Source organism: Myodes glareolus, chromosome 23 (assembly GCF_982192425.1).
Source record: "Myodes glareolus chromosome 23, mMyoGla1.1, whole genome shotgun sequence".
In the NCBI taxonomy this organism is placed as follows: domain Eukaryota; kingdom Metazoa; phylum Chordata; class Mammalia; order Rodentia; family Cricetidae; genus Myodes; species Myodes glareolus.
In genome coordinates this window covers 58,823,014-58,846,625 of record NC_142048.1, presented here as the reverse complement: position 1 = coordinate 58,846,625, position 23,612 = coordinate 58,823,014, and the positions used below count along the sequence as shown (strand labels likewise).

Below are 23,612 nucleotides of genomic sequence, written 5' to 3'. Positions count from 1 at the left end.
CCCTCCATTGGATCACAAAGTATGGCCAGACCACAGACTGCTGTAGAGCAAAGCAGTGGAAGCTGCAAGGATGCTCCTCACCTCAGACTCGCAGAGGGGTCCTCTCCATGACACTGCTCATACTCAGCCCCAGCTGCACATTAAGATTTATTATTTTATTATCATTTGCACTTGGTGTCTAACTTGGCAAAACCCGGAAACTGCCTTACCTGAAGCTCCTACAAGACAGTCTACCCATGATGCACTGGGTAGCTGGGATGACCTTGTTTATCATATGAATGACCTGCACGAAATGTACTTTAAGCTGACATTGTCGAGGTGGTGTGCTGCGGAACAATGGTTTTACCCTGTAAACCTTTGCTTCTTGTACTTGTTTAATAAAACAGTGACTGGCCAGTAGCCAGGCAGGAAGCAGAGGTGGGGCAATGAGAACAGGAGAATTCTGGGAAGAGAAAAGGTCAGTCTGCAGTCATCATCCAGACATAGGGGAAGCCAGGCACAGAGCAAGCAAGATGTGACTGCCTCGCCAAAAAAGGTACCAAACCACGTGGCTAAAACAGACAAGAATTATGGGCTAAGTTATGAGTTAATAAGAATACTGAGCTAATAGGCCAATCAGTTTATAATTAATGTAGACCTCTGTGGGATTGAACGGCTGTGGGACTGGGCAGGACAGAAACTCCAGTCAACAGTGTTGTTCCATGCTTTTCCATTATTCGCAATCTTTGAGAACATATATGTGTGTATATGTAGCATATATGTGCTGGCAAACAAATATAGTTGCTAAATGTCTTGTTGAATAGTCCTTTATCCAGGCTGAAGAGATGGCTCAGACCCTTGAACCTGGGTTCAAATCAGAGCAGCTGAACACGGTACACATGTGATGCACACATGTACAGCCCTCTTCTGGCTTCCTTGGGCACAGCACACAGTAATGCAGCAGCTAAAGACTCAGGGCTAACTGTAATTCAGGACACCCGCACCCTCTTCTGGCCTTCTTGGGCACTAAACACATGTGATGCACATGTAACTATGCAGGCAAAGCACTCATCCACATAAAATAAAATAAATATTTTCTAAGAGAACACTGCATGCTAGATCCCAGTACCCTTACCTGAAAATTGGTAATAATTATCCAGGAACCTTCACAGGGTTTAATTCTTCTTCTTGGCGACTTAGTGTTGTGCATGGTTATCACCTTAGATGGACTAAGTCTATACCAAGCAGTAGTAAAGGGCACACTCTGAAAAGAGGTTTTCAAACACTTGAGGTTTTAAAACTATACAGGTGATTGCTCACCTGTAACATTTGAAAGTCTGACAAACAAGGCAAGATGTCTGGATAAGATCTCAGAACAACAACAGAACCCACATCCACAAGTGTCTTCCATCATCTGGATTCATGAAAAGCTTCCAGCAACCCGTCCATGAATCCTCTTGCATTTTCAAGTTAGCTAAAATCTTTTCATTCTTAGTCAATCACTTCTTCACTTTGGGATCCATCAGGGCAATAGCACCCCTTTCCAGGTTCCCCTGAGTCATAAACTAGCTAGCAGGAACCAACAGAGACATGGATGGAGCCAGCCTTAAGGCTGATTCCTTGGCAAGGTTCACAAATGAACAGTTATCTCTTTTTTTAAGTGGCCAGATTAAGGAATACACACCCCCAGTGCAAGCTCTGGCGCAATTATGCTGCTGTTCGTTATTTTCAAACCCATAATTAGCCATGAAAAAGCATGTACAAATAAAATACTGTGTTTATATTTCTCATATGAAAAGCCCCGTTGTTCAACAACAAAGATATCAAGCAGCATATTTTATAAAACTGGTATTTTGTAATTATGTGACTTAGAGCTGAGCATAATTTAAAGGGGAGACCCTCAGTGGGCTCTTTGAAGAGTGTCTTCAGGCTGGGAGTAAAATCTAATTTATTCTTATAGTGGTTTAAACCAAGAGCGTTGGCAAAGGGAAATCTGATGATAAAATCTTTTTCACTCACAGATTCTAAGCACAGCAGCTCCTGGATTAAGAAATTTACGAGTCTTTTCATCTTATTCTCATGTGTATACACCTAAGAAACCAATTCATGCCTAAGCATCTCCTCTCTCGTAAGCTTCTTCTCTCTCGTGAGCTTCTCCTATCTCCTAAGTGTCTCCTCTCTCCTAAGTGTCTCCTCTCTCCTAAGCGTCTCCTCTCTCTTAAGTGTCTCCTCTCACCTAAGCATCTCCTCTCTCCTAAGCTTCTCTTCTCTCCTAAGCATCTCCTCTCTCTTAAGCTTCTCCTCTCTCCTAAGCCTCTCCTCACTGCCCCCTTCACATGTTTACTGTTTGTGGATAAATTCTGTGCCTGTTCCACATCCATGTATGAGTCACACATGATGAAATGGCTGATTATGTATTCCCCTTTTAACAAGGTGCACTGTGGGATAGCTTTTATTTTGGCGACTAAATTGCTATTGCCGCATAATAACAGGGCTCAAAGTCTCCAAGAATGGTCTTCACCAGAGATCTATTTTTAAAAAGCAATATGCATTATCCCTCTATTTTGTGTCTTTTCTCACATAGGGTACAAGAGTTAGGTGACAAAATGCATTCCAAGCAGAATGGTTCACACATCAATATATTAAATATTCTGTAGTGCATCGGGCCAGTAATGAATGAAGCCTATTGGAAACAGCCTTAGGGATAATTCTGAGAAGATTGTTGTGCTCTTCGGAGCACCTTGTGACTTTGGTTCCTCTAATCTATGTCCTACATCCAAGCAAGCACGGGCAGCTGAGGGTAGCATCCTTCCCTGTCTGTGGGAGAAGGTGAGGAAAACTTGGGGGAACAGTTACTTGAGTACTTTACTAATTTACTTCATCCAATGCATCGCGAAGAGACATGATATTTCTTAACCAGAATAAAAATAGGTTCTAGGACATATAAAATACCCCAGAGTGGAAAAGACATGACGCTGACTAAAACCTGTTCTTAACAGTTAAGGGAGGAACAGAAGCACCCGTGTACAATTTTGTTATTTCTCTCCTCTATTTGTAGGAAAGATCAGAAAGCTGATATTGTCCTAAGAATGCTGACTTCCAGGCCATTTAGATGATGCATACATTTGGATAAAGACAGAAAGTTTTTATATCTATAACAAATTAATATTTCTATGGATCTTCTCATGATCTGAGTGACAGGACGGATAGTTGAGTGTCACTAAGGATTGCCAGCTACCTCCCTGTAAGATAATGATCATGGGGAGGTGATGGTGCCTGCCTTTAGTGTCAGCACTCAGGAGGCAAAGGCAAGCAGATCTCTGTGAGTGCGAGGCCACCCTGGTCTATAAAACAAGTTCCAGGACAGCCAGAACGACACAGAAAAACCCTATCCTGAAAAGCAAGCAAGCAAACAAGCAAACAAATAAACAAAAGATTACAATATTCAATGATCACAATGATTGTGGACATTGCAAATTTTCGTTGGTAGGGTTTTGCTCTTACCTATTTAAAGTGGATATTGTGAGATAATTAAGCATTCATCTAATATGAATAAATATTATACAACATTTCCTAGAGTGATTCATAGATTTATAGCAGGTACTAGACAAAAAAACAAGTCTATTAATAAAGCATCAGTTCCCATCTTTGCACGTTTGCTAGGTCTCAGCCATAGTCACTCACTGCTCTCTTTTTTCCTCTGTACACACAGCAAAAATAAGTGTTAGGAAAATGACGTATCACTAAAACTTTTTTCAGTTGAAACCTGATTTTAAATTTACACTTTTTAAAATTGTTTAAGATTCCAATTAATATTTTTAAAAACAAGAGTTGAGGAAACAGTCTCTAAAATTTTAAGACAATAGTTTTAAAAAATGCTTCATTCTTAATTGGCACAATCTTGAATCAATCAATATAATAAAATTAATTTTCGTGAAGTTTGAGATGACATAATAATCAATTAATGATCAATGAGATTTCTTATTTTTTTCCAAATTTCAAGGTAATTTAGAAATTATAAGCATATTTATCAAAGAATAAATCAGACACACAGAAGTGATCAGATACTTGTGATACTTCCTAACTTCACAAAGGTAGAGCTGAACATAGGGGCACACATTTGTCATGAGTTCTCTTGAGGACCAAGGAAGAAGAACCTGGGTTTGCAGACACCCTCTCTCAGAAATTCAAGAGCTATCAATATAGCTCAAGGGTCTAGAAACTTTCAAGGATTCACAAGGCACAGGGTTCAATCCCTAAAACAAAAATAAAAGAGGGAAAAATGAAAATGGGAAAAGAAGACTTGAAGGAGGGAAGATAAAAAGTGGTGGTGGAAACCCAGACCTAGTCACAAGGACAAAACCATACCTAAAGCTAGTCAGAGGTTCTAATGATTTCAGGAATCCAGTTCCTAAGGCGGAGAAAAATCACATCTTTGGCTGCATAACTGAATAACTGGCAACTTCAAAAATGAAGAGATTCACAATTGATAAAAACACAGAATAAAAGATTGTAGGAGGGGGTCACCCCCACGTGATGCATTTACCAGGCAATCCCTACACCTGAGGTTCAGAGAAAAATCAAGGAAGAAAGGAAAGAGTATAAGAACCAGTGCATTGGGATGTTTGATGCAAGACAGTGTCTTCTAGACATCAAAAGGAATTGGTACATATCAAATATCAACCAATATGGTTGCCTAAACAAGGCAGGCGTCATGGCAGTACCAGTTGACATGCCAGTGTGGACAGGGGGAATTTCACAAGGTGTCCCCGCCCTGGATGAAGAACTACAGGCAATCAACAGCTGTCAGGAGGTGTGTTGGGTCGTTTTCTGTCAGCTTGACACAAACTAAAGTCATTGGAGAGGAAGGAATCTCAGTAAGAAAATGGCTGGTGGCAAGAAGAGTAGGAGGGATCAGGTGAGGGGAGTGAGGAAAGAGTGTGGGGACAGGCAGCTGGAATTGGAGGGGGCAGGTGGGAGGTAGTGTGGAAACCCAGTCCACCGAAATCCATGAGGGTGACCCTAATGAGGACTCCTATGTGGAATCTCAACCGGCCATCTTATGCAGCAGGCAAAACTTCCAGAGTGAGACTGGGTTACGTTCAGTGGAGCTGGTGGTTGAGGAGGTGCAGCAGAGGTCACTAACAAGCCAGGTCGATGCAAGGACAGAGGCTGCTCTCTGAAAACTGACAGTGAGACCCCACTGCCAAGGACAGCATCCACACAGCATGCCGAACCTAGAGAGGTCAAACTGGTGCCTGCATGGAACCTTCTCCTACTCTGTAGCTTCTTTATGAGAGAAAAGGAGCTGCAGGCTACAGAAAGAAAAACGTAGACACCAACTGAGCCACAAAACCCCTCACCTACAATCTGGCCTGTCTGCAAGATTTGCTGGGCAATACTTGTGCAGGACTTGAGAGAGTGGCCAACCAATGCTTGTTTTAACTTGAGGCACACACACACACACACACACACACACACACAGAGAGAGAGAGAGAGAGAGAGAGACCATGCTTACACAGTCTAGCAGTCTAGATAGCCAAGGACTGGGGACTGGGTAGCTCAGAGATGTAGCTTAGAACCAAGCATGACAGGCAAAAGATAAAAAATAAAAAAAAATCAGCAGCATGATTTCTAATGGTATTCTGCTGCACTCATAGATTGATGTCTTGTCCAGGCATCATCAGAAGCTTCCCATAGCAACAGATGGAAGCAAACCCACAGTCAGACATAATACACAGAGAGAGTCTAAATTGGAGATTTCCATCAGGTTCCTCCCCTCAGAGATTGGGGAATCCCATGAAAGAGGTGGAGAAAAGACTGTTGGAGTCAGAGGGGATGGGGTCACCAGGAGAACATGGCCTACTGAATTAAATCAACTAAACAGGGCTCACATGGTCTCCTTAGTTAGCCTGCACCAGGTCCTCTGCCTATATGTTATGGCTGTTAGCTTGATGTTTTTGTGAGACTCCTAACAGTGGAAGCAGGTACATCTTTGACTCCTCTGTCTGCACTTGGGACTCTTTTCCTCCTATTGAATTGCACTATGTCTTATTGTTTCTTGTTTTGTCCTGCTTGGCTGGTATCTCTTGGAGACCTGCTCTTTTCTGGAGAAGAAATGAAGGGAGAGGGTACCTGGGCAGAAGAGAGATTGGGGAATCTAGCAGGAATAGAGAGAGAAGAAAATGTGATTGGGGTGCATTTTGTAAGAGAAGACTCTATGTTTAATAAAAAATAAAAGAAAGAGTAGTGGGGAGTGGGGAGAGAAAATGCCTCCATAAAATCAGGAAAACCTGTAGGACATTGTCTTAATCAGTTATTGATGGGAAAGCGCCCACCCCATTGTGGGTGGAGTCATGCCAGGGCTGGTGGTTCTATAAGAAAATAGACTGAGCAAGCTATGAGTAGCAAGCCCCTAAGTAGCACCCCTCTTATGGTCTGTGCATCAGCTCCTGCCTCCAGGTTCCGGCCCTGTTTGAGTCCTTTCCCTGACTTCCTTTGATAGTGAACAACAATATGGAGGTATAAGCCAAATAAACCCTTTCTTCCCAACCTTTGGGTCATGGTGTCTTGTCACAGCAATAAAAACCCTACCCAATCTCAAGTGATCAATACTAAACACACATAAATACAAGCAACACTAGGTGGATTCAGTAGGTTGTATATATCCATACACACACACACGCACATATGTATATATAATATACATATATGCACATTCATTTATATATGTAACAATAATAATTTAAAAGAAAGAGCTGTGGATTTGGGGGAGAGTAAGAGGAATCTATGAAGAGTTGGGCCAGGGTGAAAGGTGGGTTCAAATATGTAAACAGTGCTTATGTATGAAATTCTCAAGCATATAAATGACAGACCAGACACGAACACTCTCACTTCTAGACAGCCCACAGAGCCGAGCAGACGAAATGCTCCCGGAGCACTGTGTGAGTTGCCTGACTTTCCCCACTGTTTTGCTTACATTTCAGCACAATGCCAATGTCTCGGGAGGTTTGTGTGTGGACCCGTTCTTACCTCATGGCCTAGAGCAGCCAGTGCTCATTCTAGGCAGAAGAATCCTGTCCCTGCGCATTTTCAAATTCAGACTGACCTTTTAAAAAAATATTTGTTTTTCCCAGATGACTCTTAACAGCTTCTCTGATTCTTAAGAGTGAACTTATCCCCATTGCCTTTAAAAACAAAATCCCCTCTGGAAACCAAGTTCAAGATCTCTGCCAGGCTTGTCAACTAGACTAGCAAAAGCATGGCTTGGATGAGAGCGGCTTCCTGAGGTTGGGATAAAGTCTCCAGTGTTTGCTTCCTGCTCAGTGTTCAAGCAGTGCTGAGGGCTCAAACTATGTGATGTCATCACTGTTCTCAGAGTAGTCTGAGCAGGAGGTAACTACCTAAGAAAAGACTCAGTAGGCACTCTTAATCAGACACTTACTCTTCGCTTCTTCCCAGCGATCCCCTCATTGGGATTGCTCTCTCAGACAAATGGCCTGGACCCTTCTAATGTTCTGGAACACTTTAATTTATAATCTCAAGCTGATGCCATTGGGCGCTGATAAAAGATGAAAAGACAAGGTCTTTACTTTTATGTGCAAGCTGATTTTTGTCCCATCCACTCCTGCTATGATCCTCCCGTCCATCTGTTTCATTTCCTCCCAAACAAACAAACAAACCGAAACCCAAATGATCATAAACACAAGGTGGGTGCCAAAACAGACAATAAATACAATTTAAAACAAGTCCCACGTGACTGAGAGCCAAATGGTAATCGGCTGAAATCCTTGGCCTGCTGTGCTGAACTGTGAGGTCCTTGCATGTTCCCTAACCTCTCTCCGTGCTAGGTACCCCATTTGCTGAAGAAAGCTCACTTGGCCCCTGATGTCGACTGTTTTGGGGGGATGACTCATGACAGAGCCAGATTTTCAACCCACTACCATCTGGCATTTAGTCATATGGGGCTGGTTTAAATCGCCTCGTGGAAGGTAAGGCCTTCTGTGCAGGACAAGGAAGGTGTCACCGTGACATCTGGACAACAGAGTCACCCAAATAAAACTTACATACTAGCGCACCAATGGATATGTCAGTGTGACTAGAGGAAGTCTGACATGGCCCCACCCCTGGATGAAGAGCTAATGGCTGCTGAGGGAGGAAGAATCTCCATAGATAGGTAGACCTCTCCAAAGATTATCCAGTCCCAAGTGGTCAGCCCTAAAAACACATGAGCAAGAGAACAACACTAAATGGATTCAGAAGGGTGTGAGTGTGTGTGTGTGTGTGTGTGTGTGTGTGTGTATAACAGTAATATGTAAAGAAGTCAATAATCTGAGAGGGAATTGGCAGACACAGAAGAAGCTAGAAGAGGGAGAGAAAAGGGCAGGACACACAATACTCATGCATGGCATTCTCTAAAAATATTAAAATTAAATAAAACGGATATATTTTCTTGGGTTGCCTTTATGTGATTTGTTGATTCCAAGAAACCAATAAGAGAGTGTAATCCCTTATCAAGGGATTTCAGTCTTGCTGACTCCACAGAGAAATAGCTATAGGATTGAATTAGTATGTCAAAATAAATGTAGGGAAGCACAGAGGAAGGATCAAACTTTTCTATCCTGGTGCCACCATGGCACTGGGTCATACATGCTCAAGAGGAGTGTTTGAGAATACAACAGTGATCTATACAAGCACAGGGTAGAAGGACTGTGTCACTCAGATGTTCACTTATGTGTTATCCTCAGTTCCTCCCTCTCCCATGACAGGGATATATGCTGGGCTTACTAGCCTTTAAAATATTCAGACCAAATAAATACATGGACAGGAAACAGAGGATAATGTTATATTGACATTGCTGTGACCTGCCCTTTTCAGAACCAAGTGCTATTGCCAGGAACGAGAATGGTAAAAGATGAAGAAGAATGGCCGTTAGACTAAGAAAACTGCTCATTTATCCCTGTGAAGGACTCTCCTCTTTGCCCGGGGCTGCCAATGGCATTCTCATTGCACAGTTCGCATTGTGGAGTCCTTACTGCATGGAGAAAGTGTCAGAAGGAATAACTCAGACTATCAAGCAACCGTATAGTCCAAGCAAAGATGCTATCAAGGGTCATGCTGGACAGGACCCAGGACTCATCTCACTTGCTCCTGATTTCCTCCCAGCATCCCTCTGCAGCAGGCCCTTCCACAGAACCATTTGCCTTCTGTGGACTGTGCTGCAGAAACACCTAGAGAGGCCCTTTCGTCTCCTTGGAACCACCGTGGAAGCACAGATACCAAACTTCTCCTGGGTGATGCCTGTCACCTGTCACCGTGTTTTGTTGCATCTTTGTTTTCTCCGGGGAAGCATCACCCCAGCCATGGAGCAGAGGATACAGTCTTCCTTTGACCCCACTTTGTCCGCTGCACTCTGGCACATGCTGTAGCTACCATGTCCAGTGAGTCTGGTTCAAAGCCAAGGCCATCTGCTACAGGACTTCTTCCCTACTGTCTAGTCAAAAGAATACTAATTTTTACAAACAGAGTGCCTGTGTATATGTGCTACAGTGAAGAACACAGAATTTTACAAATACTATGTAACTATAGGAGGTCAAAGTTCCATACACCATCTTTAAAACTGCATCCAGATGCTTCTGACCTTTCAGTTTCTAGCAAGATACCCTCAAAACAGTTCTTTTGTTGTTGTTGTCTTTTCGAGACAGGGTTTCTCTGAAATTTTGGAGCCTGTCCTGGTACTAGCTCTTGCAGAACAGGCTGGCCTCAAACTCCCAGAGATCTGCCTGTCTCTGCCTCCCCAGTGTTGGAATTAAAGGTGTGCACCACCACCACCCAGTTCCCTCAAGACTATTCTTACCCTTGAACTGAGGAGGTTATGGATAACACCCTGATCTTCCTCACCAACCCTCCCTGATGGTCTGCTTAGGTCACCGACAGGATCTATTCAGGCTGAAACAGAGCTTGTGTTCATTCCTAATCTGAAATACAGAGACTGCAACTCTTTCATTTCATCTGAGCTTTGGTTTAACATTGTGTTTGAGAGTTACTAAATAATTCAGTCACCTTTCTCAGAAAGCAGAACGTAGTCCTGTACAACAGCTCAGGACTCCATTATGTGTAATGAAATGTCTACTTATGAAACCTGTGAATGAGTGACCAGAAAACTCCTAAGACTTCAGGTGAGGAAGACATCAGTTTTCATGGTGTTTGCCATGGGTTTTAATGACTTGTTACCACTTACGGGCATCACTATCCTGGTTAAATAAGCTCACATAAACAAGAGACACACTGAGGTAGTTTGAACGCAATTGGTCCCCAAAAGCTCATCAGAAGTGGCACTATTAGGAGGTGTGGCTTTGTTGGAGTAGGTGTGGCTTTGTTGGAGGAAGTGTGTCACTATAGAGGTGGGCTTTGAGGTTTCCTGTGCACAGGATACCATGCAGTATCTCAGTCAATTTTCTGTTGTCTGCAAGATGTACTTTGCCAGCACCATGTCTGCCTGCATGCCAGCATAACTCCCCACCATGATGATAATGGACTGAAACTCTTAAACTGTAAAAGAGCCACCTCAATTAAATGTTTCCTTTGTAAGAGTTGCTGTGGTCATGACGTTTCTTCACAGCAACAAAATCCCTATCTAAGGCACAGCTTTATGGAAGAGGCTGGCTAGAGCCCCTGTTGTTGGTCACTTGGGCAGTGTCATGGAAGAAGCAAATGATGAAAGTGAGACCTAAGCCAGTCTGCATTAAGTCATCTAATCATTTCACTACAATCCCTACTAAATTCAAGCCTCGTTTTTATTTTTTTATTTTTGGTATTTTCTATTCAGCATGTCTAGTAAGAAGACCATATATAATTTAGTTGCCAACTTATTCCTAAAGATAGCAACTTTAGCAGCATATGCTATACAATGGCTGATCCAATGCTTAAAACCATTCAATATTTTATATTATTTGGAAATAAGATTTATATTTGTTTACAGCATATTCTAACTGAGGTTGTATTTATTTTCTGGATGACTGCAAGTAAATTACTGTTCGTCTTAGAGGCATAGTGGTAAGAGGGAGTCTGGATGTTAAAGAGTGTGTGATCCTACCTCCCCAAAAGCTTTAGCAATGGTGGAGACATAAAACCATCCACTTTGATGAATACAGTTTGTCCAACTCCCCACTCTTGTCTAGGTCTTTAGATCAATAGCTGTAAGTATCAGGTTCATTTCATTGTAAGTTGTTTCTTCGAAGAAGCTGATGTCCAGTTACTTTCTCTTTTCTGTGACAAACTTAAAGAAAGTAGCTGGATTTGTCTTCATTCACTGGCAACTTACATCTTCACCCAGCACCCTTGGCCTCTGTTCTTCTCATTTACTAAATCTACAAGTGTAATGTCATCAGGATCCAACTGCCAAATTCATTGACATAATTTTAAAAAATATTTGTGTGTGTGTCTGTGTGTGTGTGTGCGCACGCGTGTGTGTGTGTGTGCGCACGCATGCGTGTGCGTGTCTGTGTGTGTATATTTGTGTGTGTGTATGTATGTGTGCGCGCACATGCGTGTGCGTGTGTGCGTGCATGTTTAATACACACAGCACAGAAGTGGAGCTCAGAGAACAGCTTGTGTAGTTTATGCTTCTCCTCCATAACATAGGATCCAGGCATTAAACTGATGTGCTCAGTGTCTGTGCAGCGAACACCTTTACCCACTAAACTGTCTCACCAGTTCCTTCCTGACTTACATGTCCTTTCTGCAGTGTATAACACTCTTGACTAATTTTATCTTTCTCAAAACTATTTTTATTTTTCTCAAGTTTGAATTTCCCAAGATCCATGTTCTAAAAGTTTGATTCCAGGCCTAGGCTGGTTGGAAAATGATAGGAACTTCAAGAGATGAACTCTAGAGAAGATTTTCTGGGCCCTGGGAGCGTGTTCTTAAAGAGAAAGGGGAGCCACATCTCTCCTCTTCTTTCTCTTATTTTTCTTTTATGTGCTAGGAAGAGGTAAATGATTTTTGACATATGCTGTTTTGCCTCACCAGAAGTCAATACTAATGAAGCCAACCAACCCCAGGTTTATCTCACAAGGCAGACATGGAGATTGAACGCAGTAAAATCGTTTCTGATTTCTAAGAAGTTCTGAACCCCGTTGGCTGCTCCTAACACTTAAATGTCTGTGTCATTAGCAGTGTGGTCTGTGAGAGTGAATACCATGTTTCCACCACTCTTTACAGCTTAATTCAATGTACTAACAACGTCAGTGGCAGTTCAGTAGGAAAGAGACCCTTCATTTCTGAAGGGAGCTGCAGAGAAGAAAAAAAACCTAAACTTTGGATTTCCCATGAGACTGTGGGACATGCAGCTGAATTTCCAAGTGGCAGGCAAGACGTACCAGGTGATACCAAGAATCCAGAGCAACAAGGGAGAGAGGAAACAGAGAAGAAGAACGCTCAAAAGAAGAAAAAGAAGAAGGAGGAGGAGAAGGAGGAGGAGAAGGAGGAGGAGGAGGAGGAGGAGGAGGAGGAGGAGAAGGAGAAGGAGAAGAAGAAGAAGAAGAAGAAGAAGAAGAAGAAGAAGAAGAAGAAGAAGAAGAAGAAGAAGAAGAAGGAAAGAAAGAAAGAAAGAAAGAAAGAAAGAAAGAAAGATAGAAAGAAAGAAAGAAAGAAAGAAGGAAGGAAAGAAAGGAGGAATCATTTCTTCTCTGGAGCAGGATGGCGCCACCAACACACAGAGGCTTCCTCCACACGTCTAGAAATGATGACTATATTCACTCATCCTACACAAAGATGAACACATCATTAACAAGAGTGAAGCTGTCCTTAAACGCGAAAGGAATGTAAATACACCGTAAGATGCACCGTAAGATGTCTACCACGTGAGATCATTTTGTTTATAAATAGAAGAAGACGACATCAAGCCCAAGGATCCGCCATCGTCACTTAAAAATTAAATATTTCCATGTCTCTAATATACTGCATATTTTCCATCATTCATGGCTTACTAACAAAGGACATATGATAAACTTATCTTATTCTGAAATGAAACCTCAGAGCAAATTAAAATCATTCAGTAAGGAAACTATATTAAATATATGATCAAAATGATGATTATTTTTAATCCCTTGCAGAGGGAACAGGTTCTGTTAAGAAAGAAAATATTTTCTAAACTAAGCTTGGAATCAATCTGTGTTCATTAGCAGTGTGTATCTTATAAAAGACTGTATATGGATGTCAAATACTTACAGTACTGCTACAGAAAAAAAACAAAAAAGAAAGAAAATACAGCTTATTAATGTTTTAAAAAAGAGTCAAAAATGAGTAATTCCTCTGACTTGATGAGATGAGTAGGTGAAGTACCCCGGGAGGTCAACACATTGCCTTGAAAAGCAGCTGAATACTTTCAATAAAGCCTGAATGTTGTACATTTGAAGCAGAATAGAAATTAGAAGCAGAAGTAATGAAGTTGGGGCATCTCAAATATTGTCACTCAGTCTCTGCATTCCTGTGCTCGGCCCATTCTGCGAACATGGATGTGGTGACTTGGCCCAGCAAGAAGCCAGTCCTCAGGCCTACCTTTCCACACCCAGGCATCTCCTTAGCTCCAACGTTGCTTCTGCCTCTCCCCTGCATCAGGTAGCTGACTTTACTCACCCAACCTTCTCACTAGAGGTTAATAGAGGATAATTTCCTATCCTCTGGGTATGTATTACATTTCCACAACATATCTGGCTAGTTTCACTTTTACTACGACTGTTAATGCACAATGGAGATAAAAGCTTCAAAAGAATTTGGTGGAGCCTTATAATCACTGGTCAAAGTTTGAGGAAGCCCAAGCACAGGATGCCAGATAAATGCCAGTAGAATCTCTAGACACCAGAGGTTCTAAGGATGCCCAGGATCCTCCAACATGGCCCCACAGATACTGATCTACAGTCTATGCCTAGTGATAGTAAAGAAATAACTTTATGACCTAAGCCTATAGGAACAACAAAGTGCCTGGGGCTTAGTCATTATAAGATTGGCATGTTTTTATGAGAAATTAAATTCAAGCAACAGTTCATATAACCCTAAACATTCTGTCCCAGATATTTATACCTGGTCCTTGTAGACTAGGTTTAGCAGGAAAGGCAATCACAGTGGATTGTGATTTTTCACAAGAAGGAGTGTGAGGTTCAGGTCTCTGCTTGGTTTCTTATTTCCTTCCTTTAATTCTCCTTGCATAAGCAGACACTGACCTCATTCAACAAAAGTGATTAAAACCAACATACATCAACATTTAGGTTATGTCCTATATAGCTGCTAATCTGACCCAGTTACAAGTCTGGAGTAAAAACACACCTCTTGGCCTGGATCACTGCAGACATTTCACATTAATGCGCATTGTGAAGTGTTTTCTACAAGGAGGGAAATGCAGTGATAGATCAGCAACTGCATGCTGCAAATATATTTCTTAAAAAAAAAACCATAAATCTAGTCATAAAACGATTATGATGGTATCTTTGACTTTAAAGTGGCCCTATTCATCTGCATGGCCAGACTACCTGATCCTGCAGAAAACCCATTCAATTACAGACATAACTGAAAATAATAAAGTAGCAGAATGCAAATGAAGGTCTATTCTTAGATGTGTTCTCCATCCTCTAGAGAGTGACATGTGCACATTCACTACGAACAGCAAAGCAATGCTAAAGTTCAGACTTATAATGAAGGTGGTGTTCCGGGCTGGAGAGAGTGGCCGGGTTCTTACGAACACTTTCTGCTTTGGCAGAGGACCTTGACTCCAGTTCCAGGACATTGAGTGCCTCCTCTGGCCCATGTGGAATCCTGAACGCACATGGTGTACATACATACACTCAGGCACATGCACAGATACGTAAACTAAAATAAATATGTTTTTAAAAAAAAAACTTTCCCTAGGAACTTACAGACAGAACACCAAAATAAGAAAGATGAGGAGCAGCTCTGGTTTGCATTTCCGCTGTTGTGATAAAACACTGACCGAATCCAACGTGGGGGGGGGGGTGGATAAAGGGTTTATTACATCACTGTGTCTCAGGGCCGGAACTCAAGGAAGGAACCTGGGAGCAGGAACTGAAGCAGAGACCACAGGAGACCACTGCTTACTGACTAGCAAGCAGACTCACAATTCAGCTCTTTCTTGTGCAGCTGAAGACCACCTACCATGGGATGGTACTTCCAACTGCACCCCCCTCCACATCAATTACTAATCAAGAAAATACCCCGCAGACATGCCCACAGGCCAAACTGATGGGGGAAATTCAAGGTCTTAAATTGAGGGTAACCTCTTCCCAGGTATGTCAAGTTGACAACCAAGTTTAGTCCTGTGGAGAACTGTTTTGTTTCCTCATTTGTATGCAAAGTCCACATCACAGAATTCAGACTCAATGACCTCAAGCCGAATGAGACTGTGAGCAGTTCAGATCCAAAAAGAAACTCCGAAATATTAGGGAAGCTTCAAGTCCTTAATATTCACGAGATGTGTTGCAGTCTGTATCTGCTAAATACAAGCAGTTCACTAGCTTAAATACTAGATTGTAAAAATAAAACAATGGGCGTCCATGCATGCTTGGCGGCATGAAGACTAGAATGTATACAGACATAACTGGGTATTAGACTTTGCCATGACCTCCATCTGAATATAGTCTCAAACCTGTGTTCTTTCAGCAAGTATCCGAAAGTGTGAAGTAAACAATGTCAGTAGCAATGAAAGCTCACATGAAACACAAACATGTATGTACCCTCAACACAAACATGTATGTACCCTCAAACCGCATTTTCTTAGAGTGCATTCTCTAGAACAGTCAGGACTTAGTGGGAAAAAAAAGGGTGATATGAAGAGAAAAATCTTGTAAAAGTCAAGCATGAAAAATGACATATATTTGTAAATTGGAGTTTAGAAAATGTCATTTTTATATTGTCTGTAACATGAAGATTTCAACATGTTTGTCAGATTCTTTAATATGCTAAAGATGCTGTTTTGAATGCTGTCATAAACCACAGAGAAAATTACTCACAACTTTGCTGCCTGATTTATATAATCAAAGGACCTTAAATGGCAATGTTTAAGTTATGTATTTATATATGTGTGCATTTCTTCATGAACGCAAATATTTGCTTTTTAAAAAAAAAAGTGAGACCAACTATTTATCACGATGTTTAAAAGCACACCAGCGTACAGATTAGTTTTCTAACACATTACAAAGCAAGGATTTTTAAAAGTAAATTGGCTGTATTTGGTCTGTACTTATTATGAATTCAAGACAATTTAAAAAAAAACAAAATAAAACAAAACAAACCATAAGCTAATTAGCAGCCCATGTTAGCCTGGAATTTGTAATCCTACTGCCCCATCCCCCAGCATGATGTAGTTATCGGTATATACTGTAATGTTCACTTTCAAATCATATAATTATAGTAGATGTGATTTAAGGTTTCTTAAAATGCATAAGTGATCAGAAAAGCTCGTTAAAAAATGTTACATAAAATTTTAATTTAATGACTCCTTATTTTATAGAATGGATTTCCAATAAGGGGAGAATAAGAAACTAAATTCAATAATACATCTTAACTGAAAAAAGTTATATATCAGCTAAAAAAGTCAATGTGTTTCTTCTAAAATATAAATACCCCTAATTTCTAATCCTAACAGAATGCTATAGATCTTATCTATAGTAAGTATATTTATATACAACTAAATTATTTTATATGAGTATGCTAGCAATTATGGAGACACAATGTGTTTACTTTCAGCTGAAATTTTTAGGTATCCCATCCTTTTAGCCTATCCCTGACTTTGTAATTGCCAAAAAAATAAATAAATAATAAGATGGGGGAATTTTTTGCACGAATCTGAAGCAAGCTTCTAACAATAGGCATTTGGTAATTGCAATTACAGTAAAATAAGCCAGTGTTTTCAAAAAGTCAGTTACAAGCACCAAAATCAACAAACACTTTAAACTGTCTTTTATATTTTGTATGAAGATATATATAACTTTTTCATAATCAGAGAGCTTATTCACTGAACTAAGGAAAGATACACATATCATTTTCTACCTATAACCAGTTGGTTCATTTGCCGTAAGTCAAGAGCACTAGTACCTTAAGCTAAAACCATCTATTGTGAAATTAGTTTATCAATTAGTATATCCTACAGACTGGCAAAGTAATGTGCCACCTCTCTACCACTGAGAAATAAACACAAGGCATCAAGGCATCTCCAGTAGTAAGTTCTGTTGTACTGAGAAATACAGGCATCCATGTTTACTTTTCAATGTGAAGAAGAATTATTTAAAAGAGTTTTATAGTGTTAACAAATTCTACTTTATCTAGAAATATAAACATAATATAAATATAATCTTTGAGTGCCTCATAACATCACAGAATATTTACAGTAGACCTCCCTATTGTTGATATAAACTCCATGTTGGGAATTAATGCAGATGAAGAGAAAAAGAAACCTTCCATGTATTTGGACACTTCCACTAAGGTAGAGAATGACTGCAGTCCTTTGACAACACAGACTCCCTCTTAAATCCTGAGCTAAGGAAATTAAAATAGCAAGACGTGTCAATGAGGGGCTTACAGTCACAGCAGTGTGGAAATGCAAGTTTTTGTCATTGTTCTTAACTCAAAATTATTGGAATCTATGCCACACTTTTACTAGCAATAGAATTATCTACCAGTCATTTCTTTATCTTTATGCTCTATGTGACGATCCAATTGGGATAAATAGCAATGCAGTACATGCATCAGTCATCCACTGTGAGTTTCTCTCCCTAAAGCTGATTTTACTTCCTAGGAGTGGAAGTAAAATCAGTTAGAACATACATAGAGAACTTAAATATTGGTTTATCCACTGAAATGAAATCTCAGTTAATGCGATAAACTGACGATTTTGAATTCCAGTTCAAGTTTCCGATCTTAAAAAAGAGAAAGGAAGGAAGGAAGGAAGGAAGGAAGGAAGGAAGGAAGGAAGGAAGGAAGGAAGGGAAAAAACATGAGCAAGGTCAGTGTAAGTTTGGCTCAGCTGTCAGGTGTGGCTTTTGATCTGTCTTAAAATAAAATCCCTGGGTCAAAGCGTTGCAGACCCTTTGATCAATGTGACACTTGACCCCACTCCCCCAGAGAAAGCAAGAGAAGGAGACTCTCTGAGCGCATGGGGTTGAGGACGTAGGCAAAGGATGGAAAGTTGTGGTGTCTTAGTTCATTTGAAAAACAACACAAATTTTTTGTGCTCTTCTGAAATTACTTTATAAAACTAACAGTCACACCTCTGGAGATCCTGTCCTCAGGTCTTTGCAGCTTAAGGTCGTTGCAGAGCCTTCAATAGCTAGGCCTCCTCGGGCAAGCCCCATTTCAGAACCTCGGACAGCAGCACCGCCAGCAGCCCTGGGTAGCAAACTCCAATTTCCAAGAAACTCTCCTAGCCTTTTCCTTTGCTAATTAGCAAGGTCAGAGTCCTTGCTGACTATAATATAAGTTACTATTTTCCCAAGTTTTAACTCATAGAACCAAAGATTTGTCATTTTTACTATTTCATCAGAGTATGCAAAGAAAATAACAAAGCAAAACAAAATAAAAGCAATTACATAAGGTAGTATGATTACCAGCCTAACATTGAGAATCAATTGGTAAGTAGCTAATAACAGCTTTCCACCTTGGTCAGTAACTACACAGATGTCTAAGAGAAAACAGGAGTCTTAAGGAGAACAGGCCTCCAGACTTTCTGAGGAACAAGAGCTACCCCCATAAAACCCATAAGATGCGAACGTTTGGCTGTTTTCCCCTTAGAGCAACAGTTACACTTTATCTTGTTCCCGTGGTCAACCAACTTCAGATATGTTAGAAGGGGAGGAGTGTTGTAGGCAGGTCCACCCGTCTTCTCCATGCCTGTCTCCAGCCCTTCTGACTACCTGTGTGCAGTGCTCCCCTCTCTATCCTCCCGACAAGCAGTAAGGGAATTTGAGCCATCCGCATAGCTCGAAGAAGCAGCTAAAATCTTGACTTTGGTATCTTAAAGCATGGACTTCCCTGATAGTCCAAGGACACTGAAAGGAACCCACCAGCTGTCCTCAGCTCTAGCAGGAAGTCAAGTTCTTATAGCCAGACAAACGTGATTCAACTTATAAAACCCTAGCCAGGCAGACACAAGAAACAGAAGAAAAGCCGCAGTAACGGGGAAAGGAACGTCTTGGCCCTACCTTGCAGTCCTCGGGACATGACTTCACCGAGTACTCATCCGACTGTAAGTACTTATGCAGCACACTTTCAAACTCTTCGTACTTCTCCTGCGCGTGGTGGTCGTAGTCCTGGTAAGCTTCGATGCACTGCCTACACGTGGTCATCTCACCGCCCTCCGTGAGCACCACGTCCAAACTGCAGTTCAAAGTGCTGGGGCTGGACAGCCCCGAGAACAACTCCCAAAGTGTGTAGGAATTACAAAACGAAAGGTAAAAATCCGACAAGTTCCACAACGGAGTTGGCCGAGCGCCCCTGGACGACTGCTCCTCCCCCGCCGCCGCCCCCCGACTCCAGTTCCTGGCGCACACTGAGTCCGCGCTCTCCACGGTGAAGCACTGGCCGGAGGAGGCGCCCTGAGGGTAACAAGTCTCCAGGCGCCACACCGGCTTGGCAGAGTTTCCTAGAAAAAGAGCCCTGCTCCGGTTGTTCTTGCCTCGGTTGCCCTTGCTGCCGCCGCCGCCGCCTCCCGGGGAGGGGGGCAGGGTGGGGGACGAGGAGGCGGAGAGGAGTCTGTGTGCCTGGGCGGCGGGCGAGGACTCCCCCATGCTGGCCAGGAGCGCGGGCCAGGAGGGTTCCTGCTGCCGCTGCCTCTGCTGCTGCCGCTGCCGCTGCTGCTGTCGCTGCTGCTGCTGCTGTTGCTGCTGCTGCTGCTGTTGCTGCTGCTGCTGTTGCTGCTGCTGCTGCTGTTGCTGCTGCTGTTGGTGATGCTCTTTGTCCCGGGTCCGGGTCAGCTTGGCCTCGGCGCAGAACCACAAGTGATCAGAGAGCAGGACTGTGAAAAACAAGAGAGAGGCCAGAGACAGTCGCCATTTCTGAGCCCGCTCTGAATCGATGAACGGTTTCTCGTTCTCCCGGGGTGCTGCCAACCAGATTTTTAAGCCGTCGTCATACTGCCGACACATCCAAGCACCCCTGGTCATATTTTGGGAACGCACAGCCCTGGCCGACTCCACCGTGAGGGCTCCTGTGCCGGTGTCACCACAATATGCATTGACTTAAAGGGTTTAATTTCCGTATCCCCTCCTCCCGTTTCTTCTCTCTCTCTCTCTCTCTCTCTCTCTCTCTCTCTCTCTCTCTCTCTCTCTTTCTACATAAATATTACCATACTTTAGAGAAAGATATTGCTTCCGATCTAATCATCAGCCGACCCCATCTCCTGGAGAGTGGGAGACAATAATGGAGAGAGAGAGAGAGAGAGAGAGAGAGAGAGAGAGAGAGAGATTGAGAGAGAGACGCGGAGGCTGGTGCTGTGCTGGCCGGTGGGGAGGCTGAGTGCGGGAGGTGATGGTGGTGGAGGTGGCGGGGTGGCTGGCGCTGCTCCTGTCACCCCGGCATTGTCAGCGCGCGGGTCCCCATGGCCCAGTTGAGGACAGCCCGCTCTCCCCTGCCAGGGGCATGCCGCGTCTCCGCTGCCCACTGACGGCGACCGGAGCGCCTCCCCTCCTCCTCTCCTCCTCCTCCTCTTCTCCTCCTTTTCCTCCTCCTTCCTCTCCGTCGCTGGCTTCTCCTCCGCCTCCCGCGCCTACTTCGCGCTGGCTCTCCCCGCGCCCCGAGCCTGGGCGGCCGCCGGCGGAGCTGTCCCTCCCCCCCACCCCCCACCCCGCGCTCCGACTGTCGCCGCGGCCGCTGCAGGTCTGCCCGCGGGCGCCGCCGGGGGCCGAGTCACCTGCGCTGGGCCTCCGGAGGCCACAGTCATCTTCAGTCCCCGGGCTAAGTTGCCGCCATCTTCGTCCTAGAGGCACACTTTTTTGGGGGGAGCGTTGGATTTTGCGTCATCTCCTCCCGCCCTGAGGTCTCTTCATCCTGGTGCAGTGGCGGCGGCTCTGCCCGGGGAGGAGGATGAGGACGCGCCAGGCGGCGGCTTGGGGAGCAGCTGTCCGCCGCCCCCTCCGGGCCCAGTGCACCGAGGCTCTTGCCCTCGGCTTGCCGACCCTCCCCACTTTTTTATTTCGGTGTCAGGACGCGGGCTGAGTGGCCAACACTGCTGTCCCAGGTCTCCAGCTTCTCCATACCCCGCAGTCCAGGGGACAAGTACGAGCCACCCAAGGAAGGGTGGCTAAGAGGTTCCTATTGGGGGCCAGGGGCGGACACAATTTCCCTCACTAGACAGTCTACAGAAAAGAGCAGGTTGACTAGAGGAGGGACGAGGTGACTTTGCAGGCTCAGTCTGAACGTTCTTTGGGTCCCTAGACAGTTTCACCGCGTTCGTTTGTGTCCCAGATTGGTTTTATGGGTCGGAAAGGACGCGGGGTGCTTGTGTCTGTGTGTCTGCCTGCATGGTGCTGTTCCCCAGCACCGCGTGTGCGCTGCAGCTATGACCACACTACACTCCATGTCTGACCATATTTCCTCCTCCAAAGTAAGCGGCGACAAAAGGTCTCCCCAGCCTTGGGGAAGCACCATCAGTATGGTGCGTCCCTCAGGCATAATGCTCGAGGAGTCTCATCTCTGAGGAATCCTCCAGAGGACTCCGAGGACCCTAGGGCACCAGCATACTGTGCCTGCCTCCGGGGCCCGACGGGTGGGCTCCTCTGTGCCAGGACTTCCGCAGAGCCCTCCAGGCTGGCGCTGCAGTCCAAGGCTCTGGTGCCCCTTAGTGTTGACTCCAGGAGTTCCAAGAAAGGAAAAGCAGCAGACACAAGCTGGGGAAACCTAGGGTCCTCTGGTTTCAGATCAGACAGGGTGGGGATGTCAGAGGCAAACATTAGTCTCCTGAAGTCAAGAGAGCTCTAGTACCCTGCTTGGGTCCCCACCTACGCCAAGACCACCAGGCCAGAGGATGTCAGGCGCCCTGACAGCCAGGGTTTGCACACTCAGCAGCCACCATGTCGGTCTCTCTCCTCCTGCATCCCTAGGCCAGTGCACATTGGAAAGAGCCCTACGAGGTGTCCTGAATTCTAAACAAATGCCCTAAGAAACCAAAAGGAGGGTTTTACAGAATTTATTCTCCTATCAGAGGAGGTGTAGGTGCTGGGAACACCAAAGGAATGGAGATTTGTCAAACGGGAAGTTGCAAAACACAAAGGGCAGGACTCATTCCTTTCACAGAATAGGAAGGTATAACTATCCCAGTTTTCCATATTCAAATTAGGTTCTGTAAGACTATATATTATGGTCACCAGGAAATTAGGTCTAGTTTGATAACTGGTTTATGTGGAAATGCCAGGTGGGGGGTTAATATGTCATCTGAGTATATCCTAGTACTTTGGGTTTCTTTTTGTTGAATTTCTGATTAATGACAAAAATTCTCCCCAAACACAACTCCAATAAAATATTGTGATCTAGCCAGTCCATTAGGAAGCCCCTCAGCCACAGTACCTTATACAATATAAGTAAATCCATGTAGGCATTGTACCCAACCTCAACCATTTTATACCAGTATGGAGGGGCCTTACAGGAAATCACTAGCAGTTAATGGAATTAGAACGTCATAACCAAGCCATGACTGTATTTTAACCGATTCCATAGCCTGAAGCAGGGGTAACACTTGGGCCCGGGAGTCCCTACCAACAACAAACAACAGAAAGCTGTCAAAACTGGCCCAAGTGATTCCAAAGGCATCTATACTCACTGTCTGCTGTCTCCACTACCTGCTTTTCATGTTTATACTATACCATAAAGGCTCTTTTCAAGGTACTTACTAACTTGGTATATTAGAATGTCGACATATAGAATCCAAAACCATATTTATTAGATAATAAGCATCCCTTTCCCCAAGGCCTACACTTCCCTCCCTCCTTCCCTCTCTCCCTCCCCCTCCCTCCCATGCCACGTTGCTAATTTGAGTCCAGAAGCACAGATTTTAGTGGTGTTTTAAATGAGTAGCTTGTCTCTCACTGTAAGCTGTAGATTCAATCTGAAGACGAACTACAGATGGGAGAGAGAGAGAGAGAGAGAGAGAGAGAGAGAGAGAGAGAATAAGTGAAATTAAAAACTGCACTTAGCCAGCAAGGAAAAGAAGCGGTTTCAGTTATTTTTAACGTCACTATTATGCAGATGTAGCTGAATTACATCTCAGAAAGATAATCCTGTGATGTTTACAGTAAGTTAAAACAATAGTGTTTCAATCTGATCCTGGGATAGATGGGCTCTCATTCTTTGTCTTCAGAATAACCTATGTTTCTCTTCTCAAACACGTCTCATGGATTAAATATTTAAAGTAAGACAATTTCAGGATGGAAGTGAGCAGGAGTAAGTCACCTCCTCATGGAAGCATCAGGAGTAAGTCACCTCCTCATGGAAGCATCAGGAGTAAGTCACCTCCTCATGGAAGCATCAGGAGTAAGGCACCTCCTCATGGAAGCATCAGGAGTAAGTCACCACCTCTTTTGCTTGCCAAAAATGTTTCTGGAGTGAGTGACAGGAAGTCTGGGAGACTGGCTTCC

The 23,612-nt window shown here is 43.5% G+C and overlaps 1 protein-coding gene across 2 annotated transcripts in view; it reads right to left on the bottom strand.

Moving 5' to 3' along the window:
* The window catches only part of Nalf1 (NALCN channel auxiliary factor 1), a 476,868-nt gene extending 456,115 nt beyond the window's left edge, over window positions 1-20,753 (bottom strand). Inside the window, exon 1 of one of the 2 annotated variants that reach the window (XM_048456277.3) lies at window positions 19,188-20,753. In XM_048456277.3, the coding sequence (XP_048312234.1) occupies window positions 19,188-20,147 (960 nt within the window). In that variant the 5' untranslated portion in view covers window positions 20,148-20,753. The remainder of the gene's footprint in view (window positions 1-19,187) is intronic. The other variant, XM_048456276.3, reaches the window with a different exon arrangement.
* Between the last annotated feature and the right edge of the window lie 2,859 nt (window positions 20,754-23,612).